At 45.1% G+C, this 19,690-nt stretch overlaps 1 protein-coding gene across 1 annotated transcript in view; it reads left to right on the forward strand.

The window, feature by feature from the left end:
* Positions 1–978: 978 nt before the first annotated feature.
* Positions 979–19,690, forward strand: part of PTPRG (protein tyrosine phosphatase receptor type G) — a 390,155-nt gene continuing 371,443 nt past the window's right edge. Inside the window, exon 1 of the mRNA XM_058844737.1 lies at positions 979–1,490. Within this exon, the coding sequence (XP_058700720.1) occupies positions 1,406–1,490 (85 nt within the window). The 5' untranslated portion in view covers positions 979–1,405. The remainder of the gene's footprint in view (positions 1,491–19,690) is intronic.

Genomic DNA, 19,690 nt, shown 5'->3' on the forward strand with positions numbered 1-19,690 from the left:
TCAGCAGACCACAGCACAGCCAGGAAATACAAAGTACAAGCAACCATCCCTTCATCCTGAATTCACACCATTTTCTGCTTCTGTTTCCTGTGCAAAATTATCACTCATTCAGAAACTGCTGCCGGGTGGGGGGAGAGGGAGGGTTGTGGATGCAGAACAGCTTGGGACAGCCTTCATCTGACTTTGCAGGAACACCAATTACCTCATTTTGAGGTGGCTCTCTGGAAATATGTAGCGAAATGCACGATATTGGGGGGAAAATAGCAATTTTGTGGGATGCTTCCAGCAACACCCAGAATGATGAATATTATTGGGGGAGGAAAATCTATGTGATTCTAGGGGTAGTGGGGGCGGAGGTGTCTTTTGCAGTACCCAAAAAGACACATACCACTGGAGGAGAAAAAAAATCTGTATGATTTCGATGAGGATTTCTGGAAATACCCAGCGCAGCACTGAGCTGTGGGATTCTGTGGGGGACCACAGAGTCATACAGGGTATGGAAATGGATGAAAACTGCGTGGTTTTGGGGCGGGGAGGGGGGCCGGACCCCTCTGACAGTACCCCGAGTGATGCACACAAGTTGAGGGGGGGGGACCACGAAGGACAGGGCCACCCATCACCGGTCTGCGCCCCCCCGCAGCACGCACCGGAGGGCGGCATAACGAGACAAGTAACTTCAAACAGCGGGGCGAGAGCGCGGAACCCGAAACTGCAAGCGGCGAATTTCCGCGGCTCGGTGACATCCCGTCCCTCACAAACACGCGCACTCGGGGCGGGAGCGTGCACGGGAGCGGGAGCGTGCGCGGGAGCGCGCCCCCGCCCCGCCGCCGCGGCCGCTTTAAGGGCGGCGGGGGCGCGCCGCCGGGGCGCCCGGCGCGCCGCCGCCTCTCCTCGCCTCGCCTCGCCGCCGCGCCGCGCTCTCTCTCCCTCTCTCTCCCTCGCCCCGCTTTAAAGTCTCCGCCAGGATCCGGGCTCGCCCGCCACTTCCTGTACGGCAGGATGGAGCGCGCCGGGGCCCCGGCTGACCGCCGCCCGCCCGCCCGTGCGCGGAGGCGGCTGTGAGCGCCCCGTCCGCGGCATGCGCGCCCCGCCGCTGCTGCCCGCCTGAGCCGCGCCGCCCCGCGCCCCCCGAGCCGCGCGGGGGGGTCCCCGCGCCCCGCCGCCGCTCCTCTCTGTCCTCCCCCTGCCCCGCGCTCCGAGGGATTTTTTTTTTTCCCCCCGCAGAGGAGGCGATCGGGAGCCCCCCGCTTTCACCCGCAGGAACAGGGGTGCGGGGAGAAACTTATTTTCAACAAGTTTTTTTTTTTTTTTCTGCCCCCCTCCCTTTTTTTTTTTTTTTTTTTTCCCTTCCCCCTGCGTGTTAATTATTTTAGCCCCTTTCCCCTTTCGATGTGCGGCTTTGGACATGCGGAGGCTACTGCAACCGTGTTGGTGGATCTTTTTCTTGAAAATCACCAGCTCCGTGCTCCATGATGTGGTGTGCTTTCCCGGTGAGTGAGCGCGGCGGCTGGGGGGGCTCCCGGTGCCTCCTCCACACGTGTCCGCGACCCCCGTAGGGAGCCGGCGGGGCACCCCGCGAGCGCGGAGGATGCGCCAGGGATCGCGGGGGCCCCTTCGCCGGGGCGGCCCCAGCCTTGGGTCTCCTCCCGCTCCACAGCACCCTCCCGGCTGCGGGCAGCGCTGCCCGCGAGTGGGGCCGGAGCGGGGCTCGGCTCCGCGCTCCCGGCGCCGTGTCCCCGTCTCCGGTGCATTGCAGCGCCCGGCGGCGCGGGGCGGGCGCAGGGGGGGTCCTTGCGAGCTGCTCTTCTTTCGTGGGGCTGCCTGGAGCTCTCTTTGTGCTGCGGGACCGCCGCTCGCCGCCCCGAAAGGCAGCGTGACTCCGCGCCCCGACCCCGCTCCGCAGCCCCCCGGCAGAAACTTCGCGGTCCCTGCGCTCCCCACCCCACTCGTGTCCGCGGCGGGGGTCTCGCCGTGCGCGGCGTGCTGACCTTGGCAGGGCGGGGGGGGGGCGGGGGGGGGGAAGTTCCGCGGGGCTGCGCGCCCGCTCCGCACCGGGGCTAGAGCTGTGCAGCCGCCGCCGCGCATCCGCGGGAGAGGGGCTCCGCGGGCGGGGGACACTGCCGGGGGGTTCTCCTCTCTCCCACACCGCCACGGACCCCAGTGCCGGCGCCAGTGCATCGCCTGTCGCCCCGCACGGAGCGGCGGGGCTCGCGGCTCGGGGGCCGGGTGGGCGCTCCCGCCCCGCGCGGGGACCCCCGGCCCGGGGGAGCTCGCGGGGCTCGCGCTCCCGCCGCCTCGCGCTGCCCGCGCCGCCCGCCAGGGGCGCTGTGGCGCCGCCGGCGCCCCCGCGGGGCGCGCGCCCCTCCGCGGGCGCGCAGCGCGAGCCCCGCCCGGCGCGCGCCCGGGCCCTGCGCGCGCCCGCCGGGATCCGCTCCGGGCGCCCCGAGGGATCGCGGTGCTTGTTCTGCCCCGGGCTCCCTCCATCCCTCCCTCCATCCCTCCCTCCATCCCTCCCTCCATCCCTCCCTCCATCCCTCCCTCCATCCCTCCCTCCATCTCTCCCTCCACCCCTCCATCCCTCCCGGCGGGCACGGGCGGGGGCTCCGCGGCGCGGTGTGAGGCGCCTGGGGCAGAGAGAGCCCCAGTTCCCAGGGAACTGCCTGCCCCCCACCGCGGCTTCTCCCGTCCTTTCCGTGGGCTCCTGAGCCAGCCGTGGCTGTTCGCCGCGGCCAGGTGTACGAGAGCCTAATTAAATTCCCAAGGTTTTATAGGAACTTCTACTTATGTCTTCTTTTCTTTTAATTTTTATTCCTGGAATACGCTTTCTTTTCTAACACCAAATGCAGAGCTAATCAGGTAGACCCATCCCATCCCTTCCAGCACCTTCTCACATGGTAAAATGGTTTGAAGCAAAAAGAAACTAAGTTGGGGAGAGGGTTAATAAGTCTGCAGCTTTTGACTAAACATTTATCTTCTTTGTATTGATTTCTTCTCAATTTCAGCCCTTGGAGTGATGCCTTTCTCCCTGGTTCTGATATATATTGTATAGTAATTACATCTAGAAGGCAGGCTCCAGGAATGCTGCAGGAAAACAAGCCCTGATGTTGGTTTAATATGACAGTATTGTATGACTTGCTGATTTAGATCAGCGAGGTTTGAAGCAGATAATATTTGCATTACTGTTCGAATATGAAGATGGATGCAAGCTGAGGGTAGTAGGACGCTTGCAGAGTGTTGGTAAACTCTTTAATGCCAGAAGCCATAAAACAGCTGTGTAATACTCGGGAATGTTTCAGGGCTGTTCATTGCTAAAGGTTTGCCTGGAAAGCAAACTATTTTCCAGAAAGGCTTTTGTGCCTTTAGTTTTTGCACAGAGCTAGCATGTTAGACCTCGAGCCTCGCTTGCTCCCGTGAGCTTTCCTCGGAAGAGCAGCGGTACCTGGCGTGTGTGCAGCCGGGGTGCTGAGTGAAACAGCCTGGAGAGCCTCAGACTCTGATCCCGCACAGCAGAGATGCCCGAGGCAGGAAAGCTGCAGGGAGGATCTCTGTGGGCTATAACAGGACATTGGTGCTGACAACATCCAATGGCAAATCATCGGAATTTGTGTTGGCAGGGAATCCCGGCCAGATATTAACCATTTAGTATCTACCACAAATGCTTCTGTACCTTTTCGTTGCATTTTCTAGAAAGGATTAAAGAAGTAACGTGTTTGTCAGCTTTGTTTTAATTTCTAAGCATCCTTCTTCCCTCTGCTTCATATCTAGCTCCTTTTAGATGGAAGAGAGGTCACTACTTGTTTTCTCCCCTGCAAATCACTTTACTTTGTGAGGAAACATAAGGCTATTCTTTTCTTTGTTCAGTAACAATAAATGAACCATGTAGAAAATAAGTCTTTGCAGTATTTCTTTGTTAGTAGTGTTGTAATAGGGTTTCACTGTTTAAATAGGTATTTTTGTTGTTGTTCCTGTGCTTGCAGTAAGAGAAAGGAGTCACTCTGGCAAAAAAAATATGTGGGTAAGGTTTTCCTCTTTCTGAACTGTTTAGTGCATTTCTCTGTGGACTTGTCACTGGTAATTGCATTGGTTAATAAATCAAACCAAGACAAGGTAAGAGAGGTTGTTTCCATGGGGTCTGTTTGCTCATTAATCTAAATTCACAGTACCAAAAGTCAGTAAGACATAAATATTAGCATTACGGTGATATCCTTACTATCTGATTTCTTGGTGCTTTGCCAAGAGAGAGTAAATATTTTTTTGTAAAGGAAAAAGTACACATTTGTGCAGTTCTTAGCTTTTGCTTTGACAATCCTGTCGTCTAAGGAATGACAATTGCTACCATTTTCTTAGCCTAGATGCATAAATGAAAGTAATTTTCTTGAGTCTAGATTAGCTCTTTGGTAATGAATCAAATTGTTGCTAACCTGGTAACTGCCTAAATGGGTTTTGGATTTTGAGTCTTCATAGATCTAAGCTGAGACTTAATTTTGCATGTAACTGTCTTCTGCTTGGAGGAAAAATTATACTGGGAGCTGTGCCTTATGAACTAAGTAAATACTACTTCAGATATTTTTAATGCTACAGAGAAGACTGGCTTTCTCTAATAAAGATTTTACAGAGGAAGGTGCATTGTGCACGTAGAGAAATACGGAATGTACAGGAGAGGGCCCTCCAAGACTTTATTTAGTCCTGTGGCTTTTATGAAGATGACACTTTGTACATTTTAATTATCCCTTATTTTCAGTGCCGTTTCAAAATATGCTGTATGTTACGGGAAGTTGCGAATGGAGTCCTTGCACATAAAGACAAGTTGAGCCTTCCTGGGCTGCAGGAGCTGAGCTTGTGATTTGTTTCTTGGGGGGGAACTCCAGGGAGAGCTTTGCTATCCCCTGCTATTTTAGCAGGCTTGTGGTTAACGGGGCCTGGACCTGGCTTTCAAAAGTCTTCAAGCAGTCCCAGGAGCTGTCTGTGCTAGCAGCCAGAGGAAGAGGTTCCTAAAGTTGGGAGGGAGGAAGAGGCATCACAGAAAGAAAGGATTTCAGTACATTAAAAAAAAGAAAGGAACACAACTTGAGCGTGATTGGAATTCCCTCAATATCAGTGGATATTGCAATATCTCCAAAGCCTGTGTCCAGGCTGGCAATGTTGCTCTGCTTGGAAGAACAAGGAGGATTTTTTGCAGTGCACATGAGTTAGGATTTCTCTTATTGCTCTCTTATCCCCATACCCTCTCTTTTTTTGTCTAGGAAAGGAGGATGTAAGGGTTTCTGATCCTGTTCAGAAAAGGGGTGTCTTAGAAGAGTGATGAGCTTCTGTGAGTCAAGCAGAGATGTCGTGTCCATCACCCGTCCCACCTGCATCCACACTGGAAGTCTTTGTGGAACAAATAGATCCTGCTTGATACCATAAAAAAATCAGTGAAAATCACCTATTGATTTCAGTGGGGTGATGGTTTCACTCCCAGTTTCTGGGTCTTTGCAGGGACAAGTGTTGTCTGTACTGTTATCAAGTTCTGAAAATTTAGTAGTTGGAATTTGTTTCCAATTACAGAAAAGACAGCTAACAGCTCTATCCATCTTATAATCAGTGCTCAAGGACTAACACACTTACAGTTTTCTGAAATAAATGTTATTAAAGTTGACTCTAATTTAAATGTTCAAGTTTCATGGTTAAATTAAGGAATGACTTAAAACTATTAATCTCAACTGTCCTTGGAAAAAAGTGCTAATCATTTGGTTGCTGCTTTTTAGCAGCCAAATGAACACGTGGCATGATGTGCTCTGAACCCTAAGGGTCTAGTAATAACACTGTACTTCAGCTAATACATAACTTTAATCAGAGAAATTACGGGAAAAATGAGCCTAATTTCTATTTGCCCAAGTTATTGTGCTTCCATATTTAAAGAGTTGCTCCTGTGTGTTGATGAAATTGTAATTATTTATGTTAATGTGCCATGCTACTTTAAGCCTAAACATTCTTAAGCATTCTATTCTTAAGTATTTTAGGAAGTGGAATCTTATCAGACAAATGTTTTTAAAAACATGGAATCATCTGAAGATTTAGCTGTGCACTATATAGGTTAATCTATGGTTTATATATTCCTTCTGGGAACTGCTTGCTGCATTAGGTGTCTAAATATCTGCATCAAGTTTTCCCTTCTTCATGAGGTAAACTCATGTCAGTGTTTCCTCCAAGTGAAAATTGTGGATCTGCAATTTCTTGCGCATGTTGTTGGGAAGGTAACTTCAGAGCTTGCCCAATTCCACCAGGGAGTATCAGTTTTGTGAGCACATCCCTGGGTTGGAAGCAAAGCAGAGTAGGAAGATGTACATTAATGCACCCTTTCATCCTAAGCAGAAGCAGCTGGGGTGTGGCCAACTGGAGGTGCCCAACTAGAGAATAACTTTCAATGAAAGCAACTAATCTTCACTTTTGTGTGTCCATAAACCTTTAGAGTAAAAAAAAAATAAAACAGAAAAATGATCCTTGAGTGCTGTTAATTTTGCCATTACTCAGTATCTTGTGCTGATGATCATGTTGTTTGTATTGAAGATGACTTGCCAGGGCGAGTCAAATTGGTTTCTTTCAGTGGTACTAACAGGTCCTCCAGTACTCCAAAGAGATCTCAGCCCACTTCAGTGAGGACAAGTGTCCTCTTGAATGAATCTGGGCTGTGCTGGTTGTGTCTCCAAATGCTTCCCTTTCAGTGCACACTCATCTTCTTGAGGCACAGCTGCCAGGACACAGCAGATTCCAGCTTTATGCCTTGAGCTGTCACATATTTGTGGCCTAAGCAAAATTTCTTCCCACCCTGAAAGTGAACAGATGAATTAGGGAGCAGATTGCAAGCGCAGCAATGATGCTGCTGAGATACTCCATGGATATTGCTGTTCTTGTCTCATTTTTCCCTTCCCCTGATGTTACTACTGGGAAGCTGGAGGAAACAGTGGTGGGAATAAACTCCCCACTTGGGAGGAGGAGGAGGAGGAGGAGTGAAGGCACAGGGTAGTAAGGAAGCTCAGAAGTTCATGCAGTCACTGTGAGATGTGTTTTGCTACACTGAATGGCTCACTTTACAGCAATTGGAATTAGTATTCAAGTGAACTATGGTTAAAGTAAAATCAGTTAGTGTATGGCCGTTATTTTTTTTAATGTGGTTTTATTATGCATCTCCAAGTTTGCTTGGGAGTTGAAGTACTAGTGCTCTTAATTATCAAGTCATTTGAATAATGAACCATTTTCCAGAACTTTAAAACATGACTGCATCATGCACCTGCCAGCGGTACTGGCACATAAAATCTCAGTTGACGTGAGTGTTGCAGTTTTTCTATGCATAAATGCTGCAGTGATGTCTGGTAGATGTTTATCCTGTCCAGTGCCTGCTTTGAGAGACTTTGCATTCATAGTATGGGGGCCTTTCTAAAGAAAATCTAGGAGTTTTGAGACTTGGATGCTTAGCTTAGGAAAGCTCCTTTGAAAAATCCTTTTTTTCTGCTTGCAGCAATGTAATGAATGAAACCTTGAGCCCTGAAGAGCTGCAGTGGTATTTAGGAGCAAAATGCAGGATGTTATTTGGTCTTGTGGCAGCTGCTTTGTTCTCTTTTTTTTGAAATAAAATGTGCCTGTCTCCCTGACAGAGTGCTGTTAAAAGTTCTGTTGGGAGTCAGTTTATTCTGCTGACAGGAAGGGAAAGCTATCTGATAACTTCTTGCAGGCAAAGTGAAGAGTTGTTCAGTTTTCCCTCACCTCACTCTTCCCATCTTCTGTCCTTGCAGGAGGCTTGTAAGAGACATAGCAAATGCTATAATACTTGCTATAACCTAAGCAGCACCTTGCCCTTTTCTTGCTCCTATAAATGTATCTGCTGTTTGGATTATTGTTTTTTAGCGGTCTGAAGTTTTAGACCTGGAGCTCCTCAGGTTGTCAGCCTGGTTGATGACCAGTGTTAGTTGTCCCAGAGTGGAAGAGGACTTCAGTGTAAGAAGAGGTGAACACTGAATAAGCAGGATATGATGGTAATGTTGTGCCAATGCACTGCATAAGTCACTTTCCAACTGCAGAGAAAAATCTGTTCTCTCCTGACCCGTGTTGATGGTCCTCAGCAGAAAGCAAATGACTTTCTTTTGGTCTCTACATTTCTTTGAAACAAGAATGTCCCTGAAGTAACTCCCACCACTGAGGACCACTCTCTGCCTTTGTGTCACTTTGGTGTGCTTAGAAATGCTGCCATGAATAATCTTTTTTCCCTTTCCCCATCTCCCCTTTCCTCTTCTGGATTGCACAAGAATTTGGTTGGTGTCCTAGGAGGCAGTGAAGTTTGTGATACATATCTCAAAATAAATAGGTTTTGACAAAGCATTTTTTAGGGCAAGTAGTGTTGTTTTTTTTTGTTTTTTAAGTAGACATATGTTTATATTAAAGCTCATTTTAGTGGCTTCAGCTTGAGTCTTGTGTTCAGCCATCCCTCCCCATTCCCAATTCCCTGGAAACAATACAGATACCCAGTAGCTTTCAAATAATTAAGTACAGATCTACATTGCTATCAAAATTGAGTTTAAGGATTAAATTTTCTATAGACTTTCATTGACATTTAGATTACTAAGGTGCTTTTAGACTTCTGGAGATTATGGTATAGATTTCCTGCAGCTGAAGTAGAAATGAGGGATTGTGCAGCATGTCTGTCTCTTAAACATTGCATCCATTCACTGGATAGGCAGAGCGAACCAGCTGAATGTCTCTTCTTGGTCTCCATTCTGCCTGTAGGTGGTTGACTTATTATTGTTACAGTGCTGTAGCTTGTGTATTTTGCATTTAAATCCATACTTAAACTACAGCTAAAATTTGCCTGTTGACAGCAGTTGCATCATATTTTAATTGGTGAGAAGCGCTAATGGAGTGTTCAGGTTCTAAAATTAGTTGTTTGTTTTTCCTTCCTTGCCCAAGGGTTTTGCATCAGATTATATGGTTTCTGTATAACTGTTTGTGTTCTGAAGTGACACCTTTGTGCAGTTTTAGCTATTTAAGTAAGTGTTAAAAGTTTGTGCTCAGTGACAGCAGTTTCAGAAACTGTGACTTTTTAAATTGTTTCTTACTACATTGTTTATGCATTGCAAAGCGCTCCCCTCCTGTTTACTGTGAATTAATTCATTGTTATATTTGCAAACTGGGGGTGCAAAATGTACAGGTTCTCTAATTTCTTTTCCTGGTGCAATGGCAGATCCTCAGCTGCTGCACACTGTCATGGCACAACTGATGCTGCTGTTGCTGTGGCAGCTTTCACCAGGTGAGGATTTCTCCCATAACCATCATGACATTACTCTGAATATGCTTGTTATTGCAAATATTCCCATTGGGTGGCCTTGTGTCAAAGGGGTGCTGTTTTAACGCTGTCTTTGTACTTCTCTGAAGGTAACTTTCTTTTCCTGTGTGGTGAAATGCAGAGCCACCTCCTATTATGAGTCTGCCTGTGGTGAAGCAGAGATGTCCATTAAAATTCTGGCTTTCTGGAAGATGCTTTATCATATGTATCAGTTCTTGTAATTGTTATCAGTTGTCTCTTAAATCAATTGTTTGTTTGGTGCCCACTTTGAAATTATACCAAACTTCTTCCTATGAATAAAGTTTTAGTTATCAAAATGAGTAAGCCACCAAAAAAAGTGGTGCTTGAATTACTGAAGATCAAACTACAAACGTACAACTGCTTTAACAACTGTCTTGTACTTGTTTCACTCTTCTCTACTAGTTTAAAGAGCCCTCTGGTATTTTGTTACCATGAGAGTACTTGCACATTAGGATAAAACCATGTTACAATGTCCTGATTAACCCAGTGACCTCAACCCCACAAGCCCTTTGTCATGAGATTTTATCCACTCCTTGAATAATTTTTTGTCAGAGTCTTTCCCTTCAGTATTTTTTTTTTTTTTCTTTAGAAAGGTGAACACCAGAACTGAACACTGGTCTTGTTCATATTATGTATTTGCAATGCTATTGCCCTTTCTGTTTGTCCAGGGATTTTCAGTGGCCTATTTTTCTGCCACAGCAAGAAAGCTCATGTTGATTGTTTGCCTAGTATGACTTCTAGATCATTATTGGAGTCACTGCTGAACAAAATACTCTGCTGTTCAGTGGATGTGCCCTGGATTACTGATTCTTAGGATTTCTAACTTTATTTTCATAAACTCTTTGAATTCATCTTCTTTCCCTTTTTTTTTTTTTTTTTTTTGTGTGTGTGTGTCTTGACTGCTGCTATAATGGCAATTTTAGAAACAGAAAGAAAGGCTTAAGTTCTCTGCAGTCTTAGTGTCTCAGATAATTTCTTCTGGGCTTTTTTTTTGTTTTGTTTTGTTTGTTTGTTTGTTTCCTTTTTAAGCCAAACAGTTTTTAAGGCAGTAGCAATCCATGCATCATCCTCTAACAGTCCAGGTGATGTGGATTTACCTAAAGAGGGTAACTCAGGCTTTGACTTCTGTCAGACATCACACACTGAAGGTTTCACACAGCTCCAGAACCTGCCTGTGACCTTCTGGCCACACTTTGCATCCTTGTGTGATGACCTGGGTGTGGATAAGAGATGGGCTTCAGCAGTCCCTTGGAGTGGGTTTTACAGTGTGGGTGCAATCCCAAGAAGGCAGTGCCTTTCCCAGGAATGTGGGGGAGGGTTTGCTGTCCATACCCTCATCCTGTTACTGTTAATCCTGCTGCTGGTTTTGGTAGAAAGTGTTTCTTTTCCTTCTCTGCTGGAAGAGGGTGGGGGGACTGGATATGGAGCTGTTTGCAAGAGTTTAGATCGGCTCTGTTACTGTGACCCTGTTTCCTTTAGGGTGGCCTCCCTTGGATGCTTTTAGCTTTTTACTTTGATTGTGTCTGATTGGCATCATGTATCAAATGAGGAAAAAGCGGTCCCTTCTCCCTCAGCTGGTAATTACCTGGGGTATGCAAAGGTATGTGAGAAAGAGAGAGATTTGTGGCTAAAGGAAAGAGGGAAACCTGCCTTCACAAAAACCACTGAGAAGGTCTGATCCGTACCTATCAGGTGATGTTGGCTCAAGTTCTGGTGCGCTGAAAGGATCATATATCATGCTTGATCAATCCTAATATTCTGGTGTGCTTCAGGCAGGCCCTGGCAGTGCATGCTGTCTGGAGAGCAGAGCAGAGTGACCAGGCAGTTTGCCAGGAAGGTTTTAATTAGCCTTTAACGTGATGGGCTGGATGGCCATCACCAAAAGTCCCCTCTAGTGTTGTTCTGTGCTGCACACACTCTTCCTATGCACAGAGCCCCTGCTCTGTGTCCGTGCTGGCCCTGGAGGCTGCAGCCCAGGGGATGAGAGCTGCTGCAGCCTGGGAGGCTGGAGGTGCAGGCTCCTGTGCTGTGCAGGGATGGGCAGCGTGCTGCTGAGGCTGGGACTGCCCGAGCGTGAAGCCTGCGAGTAATGGTAATAGGAACGTATTTCAATTTGTAACCCATTCTCCCGTATCAAGATTGGACTACTTCTATTCTGTTCCACATGTGCATCACTTGGGGAAACATGCTGATAGTACTAAACATTTAATTGCTTCTCTTGATTTTATTTGTAAATTAGAATCTAGAGGATCTGTAAGAAAAAAACCAGAGCTTAATTGGGCAACATTTTAGAGCCGCTAAAGAAAAGAGAACGTAGCTCTCCAGCTTCTGGAGCTGAGACAAATGCAAACTTACTTATTGATCCATACATATGATATCATATTTTAACGACTGTCCAAACTGGAGGTCATCTCTATACTGGATTGCTTAAGAATCTGTCTATCTTATCACATCTTGTACTCATTTATAGTTGTTTCCATTTCTGGCTTTGTTGGAGAGACAGCTAGTGTTTCAACCTAAATTAAAATCAATAAGAAGCAATTTCGTTTGTTTTTTAACTACTAGAGCAGACTTTTTTTTTTAGTGAGTCTCTGTATGTTCAACTAAGTCACTTGGTTCTTTCCGTCAAGATAATTGCCAGGCCTCATTAATTCCTAATTTTTGCATATGTAGGAATTGGTTTATTTTCCAATGTACCTAACAAAATGTCAAATATGATTTAAAAATAAGCACTTACTCTAAGTCATCACTGAGAAATAAATGCAGTAAAAAATTACTTGGCAGTTAGAAGTAGTTTAAAAATATCTTGGGGTCTGTAGTGAATGCTTGAGACCCTGGAGCCCTGCACTGGCAAGGTAGCTCAGGCTTTCCCTGGCACATTTGGGCAGTGATCTGCAGGGATGACTTCCAGTGGAAAAAGCAGAGCCTGGGTCTCTGTGCTTTCAGTCTTTGGCTGGGATATTTCTGCATTATGCCAATTCATGTAAGAAGCTGTTGTGTTGTCAGCTGGCTTTTACCCCACAGCCAGCAGATTGCCAGCAATAACAATTACCCTGAGTCAAATTCAACATGGAATTCACACTGCAGCAGTGCTGGGGCTTCCCAGGTGAGGCAATGGTGAGCCATAACATAATGCTAGAGAAAATACCTGAAGGCAGTGCTCTGATGAAATGTCCAAAAGAGGAAATGTTGCTGCTGTTGTGAATTGATCACAGGGTGCAGGAAATCATCCTTGGTGGTTTGCTGGAAAAATAAATGCCCATCTTTTTATCAGGTGGTTCTTTGGGTTGCTGTGATCTTGCTCAATGCTTCTTGTAATTTAAGAAATGTTGAAGAATTCCTGGAATGCTTAATTCTGAATACAAGAGCCTTTTGCTTGGTCTAAATATCATTTCCTGTTTGACCTTCCTTTGAAGTGCGTAAGTGTTATGAGATACCTGTTACTTTAATTTCTGGGGTTCATTTTTCTCTCACCTTTTCTTTTCCTTACGCTTGCTTTGATTCAGATATGTTTATGAGTTAAGGAAAAGGGCAAACCAAGGGCAAAAAAAGGGCAGATTTGTCTACCCTGGTAATCAAAGCAAGAGACTGTTCTCTTAAGTTAACAGCTAAAGTAGTGTTTTGTAGGAACAAAACATAATTAGTAACTACATGACATGATGAAGAGCACATTTTCTTCACCCTTGGAGGCAGCATAGGAGTTGTGTATGAATTTCTTGAATTTGGTAACAAAGCAGCAACCCATTTATTTTTAACTAATAACCTAAAACCACACAGCAATTTGTGTTTATGTGCCAAGAAACCAGCTGTGTTTAAAAATATATAAGCAGAGATGGGGTACAGTGATCCAGGGGTGTAAGGTAAAAGCGAGTTGTCCACACACCAGTGACACCTATCTTAAGTGAATCCCAAGCCATGGTTCAGTGTGAGGAGTAATACATCACAGCACAAACAGATGCTCTGCCAAAAAGGTAATTAATACTTCATGTCAAACACTACCTGCATGTACTGTTTTCCCTATTTCATGCTATTAAGCAGTGTGACCTTTTCTCTTTCAACAATTAGTTTCCAAGGTGAAAACCAAGTTAGGAAGAAAATTAACTTTTTTCATTGGCTCTGAGGAATCTTGCAGTTTCACAGTAGTCATGATTATACCTTCACACTGTACAATTTTGACTTCTGTCTTGATTGATGACTCTTCATTGCTGTAGTTTGAGGTTGCATTCCCCTGTTCACTCCTGTATTTGGGAGACACGATCAGGCATTTTGGGTGCACAGACAGATGAGGTTTGTAAGATGCACACTGTCAATGAGTAACAACTCCAGCTTGTCTCATTTGCACCCTATTAGTAACAAGTTCACTTGCTAAAATGCTGAAGATCAGAACAGAATTATTAATGTGGCTGACAGTTGTGCTTTCAGTTGAACTGAGGCTATGAGCACTTTATTTATGTAATGAAGCAGTGCTCTTCCATTGCAAAACCAGGTGTTTCTGAACTATGTACTCTGGGTATGAGACATAGGCCTTACACTTTGATTTTTACAGTCTCTTTGCTTCTGATTTGCCTTTTTGCTTCTACTTGTGTAGTCAAGGCTGTCCTGGAATTTGCTACTTTCAGTTGTATTCATTGGAAATCATGTTGAACCGTGTGGGCTGTACTGAAAGTGTTCTTTCTTGGTGAGGCAGACATGAAATACATGGCTTTGGTGAGCACCACTTCTGCTGGCTGGCTGGGATGTGCAGTACTGAGTGAAATAAAGGATCAAAGGCAGGGGTAGTGTCCTGGCTGCTCTGGAAAGCTGATGAACTATCCAGTGCTTCCCTTGGCGCCTTTCACTGACTTTTGCTGTGATTGATACAAGCAGCATCAGCAAAAACTGGACCTTTCTGTCTGCCCTTGCTGTCTTTGGCCATGTGCTCTGTGAGAGCCCTGCTCACCTGTTTGTGTTTTATGATGTGACTCTGCTGTCCTGCCTTCCAGGGTGACACTGCAGTGGTGCCAAGGGAAGGAGCTAATGCTGGGGGTTTGGATATATAACAAAAAAGAACTCCAGAGACCCTTCGGCTGGACTTTTAGGGATAATGCAGTGTTAGTGTCTTTAGTATTTGCAGCATCTCATAGAAATTCCTTAGACTGAAGAACTGTGTATTATTCAGAACTATCAATAACTTCAGAGAGCTGCTTTGCTATTCCTTTGTCCTTTCATTCTTGCCTTTCTTCCACTAATGACTTGTTCTGATTGTCTTTGCTGTGTGGGTTCCTGAGTCGTTCTCCTTGGCTACAAAACCAAAACCCAGCACGAGGTGCAGTGCTGCCTTCCTGAGCACTGTGCTGTCCTCATCTGCCTCTCATCTGCAGGGATCATCCCACTGGGACTGGGGCTCCTTCCTTTGCCCCCTGCCCCTCTCTGGTGGAGCTGGGCCTTTTCTCTCAGGCAGTGCTTGCTGTCCAGGCCTTAGGTGGGCTGCAGGGAGGAGTTCAGGTTCCTGGATTCACGGCTGTGGGTAGCTGTGTCATCCATCCCCTTGGAGCTGAGCAGCTGGAGCAGTTTTCCAAGCACCTGGACCTGATTGCTCAGATATTTATTATCTTTGATGCTCTTGGATCACTGTCTGGTCTGTTGAGCACTCCTAAGGTCCTAAGTTGCTATGTGTTGCTATATATATTTATTTATGAATACAACTGCTTTTGAATACTGGTATAATAATAACAAAGCTTAGGAATTATATACCAGAATAGACTTCTTCCATTAGTAAAGCAGTAGGTGGAATAGAACAAATATTCAGCAGATATTGTAGTAGAGTAGAACTGACTTTTCCCTGGGGATTCATAATGTGTGTCTGAATCCATGATTAGAGACACCATTGCAAAATCAGTTTGGATTTTTTTTTTTTTTTAAAAACTTTTATTTTTTAAGAACCGTCCTGTCTAATCAAGTAACGAGGCTGTTTTATAGGGCAGAAAACCTCTTTGATGGGTGATACTGAAGGCAGATGGCCTTGTGATTCCTTTGGCTGAAGTGTCTTTTGCTATAACTTTTCTGTTAGCTTTGAAGCCAGAATTGTAAGTTTCCAAATAAAAACTGGTAAAACCTGTAAATTTTGCACCAGGGTTGAAGTGGTGGAGAAAGGCTACATTACATGGAAGCAGGTAGTTGCTTACACTGGGCTATTGGTTTTGGTTTTGAAAAAAGTCCCCCTTCAGGCAGTGGAGATTTCTACCTTGAGTGTGATGGTGCAACATCAGATGAAATCTGACTGAGGAATGATTTATTGCAATGTTACAAGAAAAAAAACTTATCTACCACAGGCTACATTGATAGAGGACAATGATATTTCATTGCAGTTTCTTCCCTGAAAAGCTGCAGTGGCATTGATGTTTTATAGTTTACATGTTGCTTCATCAGTTTGGGCAGCTTGTGTCATGGAAGGGAAATGTGTGGAGATTGCTTGTTTTCAAACACTAATGCCTATGGACACATTTTTTGCAATGAGGAAAAGCAGTGAAGAAACAAGCTATTTGGACAATCATGTTCACAGCCAGATTTCTCCCTTTTTCTGTCTAGGCTCTATTTTGCCAACTGTATATTTTCTTTAGTGTTTCAAGAAAAAGCAGTAGAAACAGTGGCGGCAGAGTCTATGTAAAATACACACTGGTATTCTAAAAATCAGTTTAACATGTATTTTTATCTAAACTTCAGCTGTATTTTTCTTTGCTACTCCTTCCCTCTGTTTGGTGCCATCCCAGGAGTGTTTGTGAAGCCCAGAATTCTCACTGTGAAACATGGGAGAATTTTGCAAGTGACAATCACAAGGAAATTGCATGGCATAATATACCAGATCATAGGTGATTTGCTCAAGCATAAACAAGTTGAAAGGACCTGATGATAATTTTGAGGAAAAAAGACCAAACCCTACCATGATTATGGGAGACTTTGTATTGGAGCATCTTAAACAGGAGAGTTTCTGGTGTCCTGGTTTGAACCTTACTGTGGAGAAATGCAGACCTTGAAGAGTGATGGGCTGTGTTGCCCCTGAAGACCTCAGTGTCTCCTGATGTTCCCATATCCCTGAGAAGGGCACCAGTGGACTGGGCCATGTCTTTTGAGATGATGAAGCTGAACAAACATGCTAAAAATACCTTCTTAAGTTGGCTTATGTGTAACCAGCACTTCTCAGAGGACAGTCTGCATTTCCATCAGTCCCAGGATGTTGAATCTGCTTGAATTGCTCTAGCTTTTCTTTCTGGGTAGGATCTGACAGCTGCAGAAGAGCTGAATGTGATACCCCATCCTTGCAGCAAAGGCCATTGTGAACACATCACACCTGTGACTGGCAAACTGGACTCCTCTGCTCTCCATTGACCAAAGCCACTCCTGTTTAGAAGCATTTAAATTTAATAAGACTTGAACTATTTGGACCATGTTCTTCACAGAATTACTCATAAAACCCAGTCTGTTCTGGCCCTTTGTGTTCCTGTGTCCTGTGTTTGGAGGAGAAGCTCTGAGTAGGTGGCAATGCTTTCCCCTCCCAGACTCTGACTGAGCACTCAGTATTTGGTGATGCTTTCAAGGCTTTGCTGCACAAGGATGAGCAGGTGTATGCCCAGGTAAATGCAGCCCAGGCTGGCTGGCCCAGGATGGCTTCTCACTGTTGGAGCAAGGGAGGAGGTGAACTCTGTGCTGCAGCTTGTTGTGCTTAGCTCAGTTTAGGTATCAAATGGCCAGACTTCCTCTTGCTTTAATCTGTGTAAAGACACAATGAGAGAGCAGCCAGGCCTTCTTGACCTGGGAGTTGTAGATGCAGATGGTCAGCCCACCTGATTCCTCTGCTTGGGAAGCAGGACAAGGAGGTGTTTGTGCTGCACAGCAACAAATTGAGCTGAGGGGATGCAAGGTGCCTGGGTCTTCATGGTCTGGTGTCTTTGTGGGCAGTGTTGATCATGCCAGCAGATCTCCTTAGGGGTCCCAATGTCCTGCAGTGCTGAGTGTGAGTACATTGACAATGAAGAAGAGAAGGTGTGTATTCTCCAGGGATTTTTTTTTTTTCCCTATAATGGCTTGAATTCCTTTTGGATGCACCTGTCTTATCAGACCATGCTACACTTCAGAAAAAAGGAGCCTTTCCTCAGTGTTATCTGGGGTTCTCTGACCTAGGGGATGCTACAGCTACACCTTCACCCTTTCAGCTCCTCTAAGGTTGGCTGCAGGATAAATCTGGTTTGTGCTGGAGTTTCATAATCATGAATCAGCATTGATACTGAGCTGGTGGAATTTTTCAAAGAGGACAAATAGCAGTAGTCTTTCCATTTCTCTTTCATCAGATAACCTCCACTGAGAGAGGCTGTGAGCTGGTAAACTGATACGCAGTGACTGAGACAGATCAAAAATGATACAGCTGTGAATTACTGATTAGTTTCTGAAAAAGCAGTTCTTTGTGGTGTGTAAAATAAATTGTCTCTATGTGATGGTATTGGGATGCTGTTGATCATGCAATAACCATCTTCACAAGCTTGAGTTTTCATTTTAAAAGGCATCATTGTCTGTTAAATATTTGGGCATTCGTATTCCCCCTGGGTTGATCAACTGCTTGAAATGCATTATCTCACAGTGCTGCCACAATTAAAGAATGGCGTGCTCAGGTGAAAGGGTTTGTCTGTTTCATAGATTGGAGAGATATGCTCAGTGAAAATGAACATCCTCCCAAGGTTAAATTAGCTATTTAAAGCTCCTCCAATTACAATCTTGGATAGAAGGAATTTTTTTTTATTTTTTTTTTTTTAACATGGATAAGAGATAGCAGAGGACAAATGACATAATTGGGGGGGGGAGACAGAGACTTCATACGTGCTTTCTTCTAAAAGAGTGAGAGAGAGGAGACAATGCCAAGGAACTGCCTTCAGATCTTAGTCCTTTCTGGTTGCTTTTATCTCAAGCAGTCTTTGCAGGTTGGGAAAGAAAGAAAAAAGAGTAAGTATTTGTGTGAAAATGTCCTGTGACTTCTCCCAGGAGTGCCATGTGGGGCTTGATGCTATCTGGCCTTTTTAGTGAAAAAGTGACTCTCATACTGGGATATATAAATAGTCTACTTTTGCTTGCATATAGCACAGGAGAATGTATTAGATGGTGAGCTGAAATGACATATCCCTTTGTGCACAAGTTATAACAACTTAAATGAAAATTACACTCATAGCAAGAGAATGCACTCTGTTTAAATTAGATAAGGAGATTATGACAGAAAAAGATCATTGAATAAAGGGGGTTTTAAACTAGCCACTGAAATAAATGCATGACTTCAAACTTTGTCCTGCCAGAATTTATTAATAAAACACAATGAGGCTTTTGGAATACAATGAAGACCTCTTCCTTTGAAGGTTACAGTGTAATTTGTGTAATTGTGTTTGTATAATTTGACTTCAAGATCTGTCCTTGTAATTTGGTAAACTGCAGATCTTGCTGCAATCTGCTGCATTTTTCTTGTGCCTCACATTGACACATCTAATTGCCTCATAAGTATATACTCTGTTTAGAGCCATTGCACTGCCCTCTAGACCTTGAAAAATTCATCTTCTGGTCTGTAATGATAATCTGCGTGTGGATCTTATCTGTGCAGCATCTGGCCACCTTTGCTTGCTCCCTTACTGAGCATACACAGCTAATTGCCATTCTGAATAACCTCGGTTTTACGACCACACAGCTGAAGAGAGTTTACTGTATGATGCCTTAATTTCTCCCAGCTGCAGAATGCCTTCTCTTGGCAGGGGAGCCAGAACACGGAGTCACAGGCATCTTCTTGGAGCTGGCTGGTCCTTGCTGAGAAATCCCCCTTGGTTGTGTGTGTGGCACAGTTTCAGCTGCTCTTGTGCTCGGTGTTTCCTGCTGGGAAGGAAGGAAGGGCTGTGAGTAGCTGTGGGCAAGGTAGGGATCGTTGGTAGGATGTGTGTGTAATTCTGAATGTATTCTAGTGATGCCCTCCTTAAATGGGTTTTAAACCCTTGGGTTTTCTCAGTACAAAGTGGGTGCTGGAACGTGTAGACTCTGAAATAAGTTACCATTTTAGACATTGTAGGCAAACAATTCACGTTCTGAGGCATTAATGCTTTGTGTTGGGCTTGTTCACTTGGAGAGCCTGAGTTTGCTCTTGGCTGATGAAGCAGGAAGAAATCTTAAATCTGGGGTAAAAGTTCAAAACACTGCTGAGGGAGATAAAACCAAATTGGATAAGAGATGCCTGTGGGAGTGTTGAGGGCAGAGAGTCGTGTTGAGGAGTTGAGTCACTGAACTCTGAGTGCAGGCAAAGCTAATTTAGAGATGGGGTTTTGTTGTATTACAGTAATTTCTCCAATGGCTTTA

Source organism: Poecile atricapillus, chromosome 9, assembly GCF_030490865.1.
Source record: "Poecile atricapillus isolate bPoeAtr1 chromosome 9, bPoeAtr1.hap1, whole genome shotgun sequence".
NCBI classification, from domain to species: Eukaryota; Metazoa; Chordata; class Aves; order Passeriformes; family Paridae; genus Poecile; species Poecile atricapillus.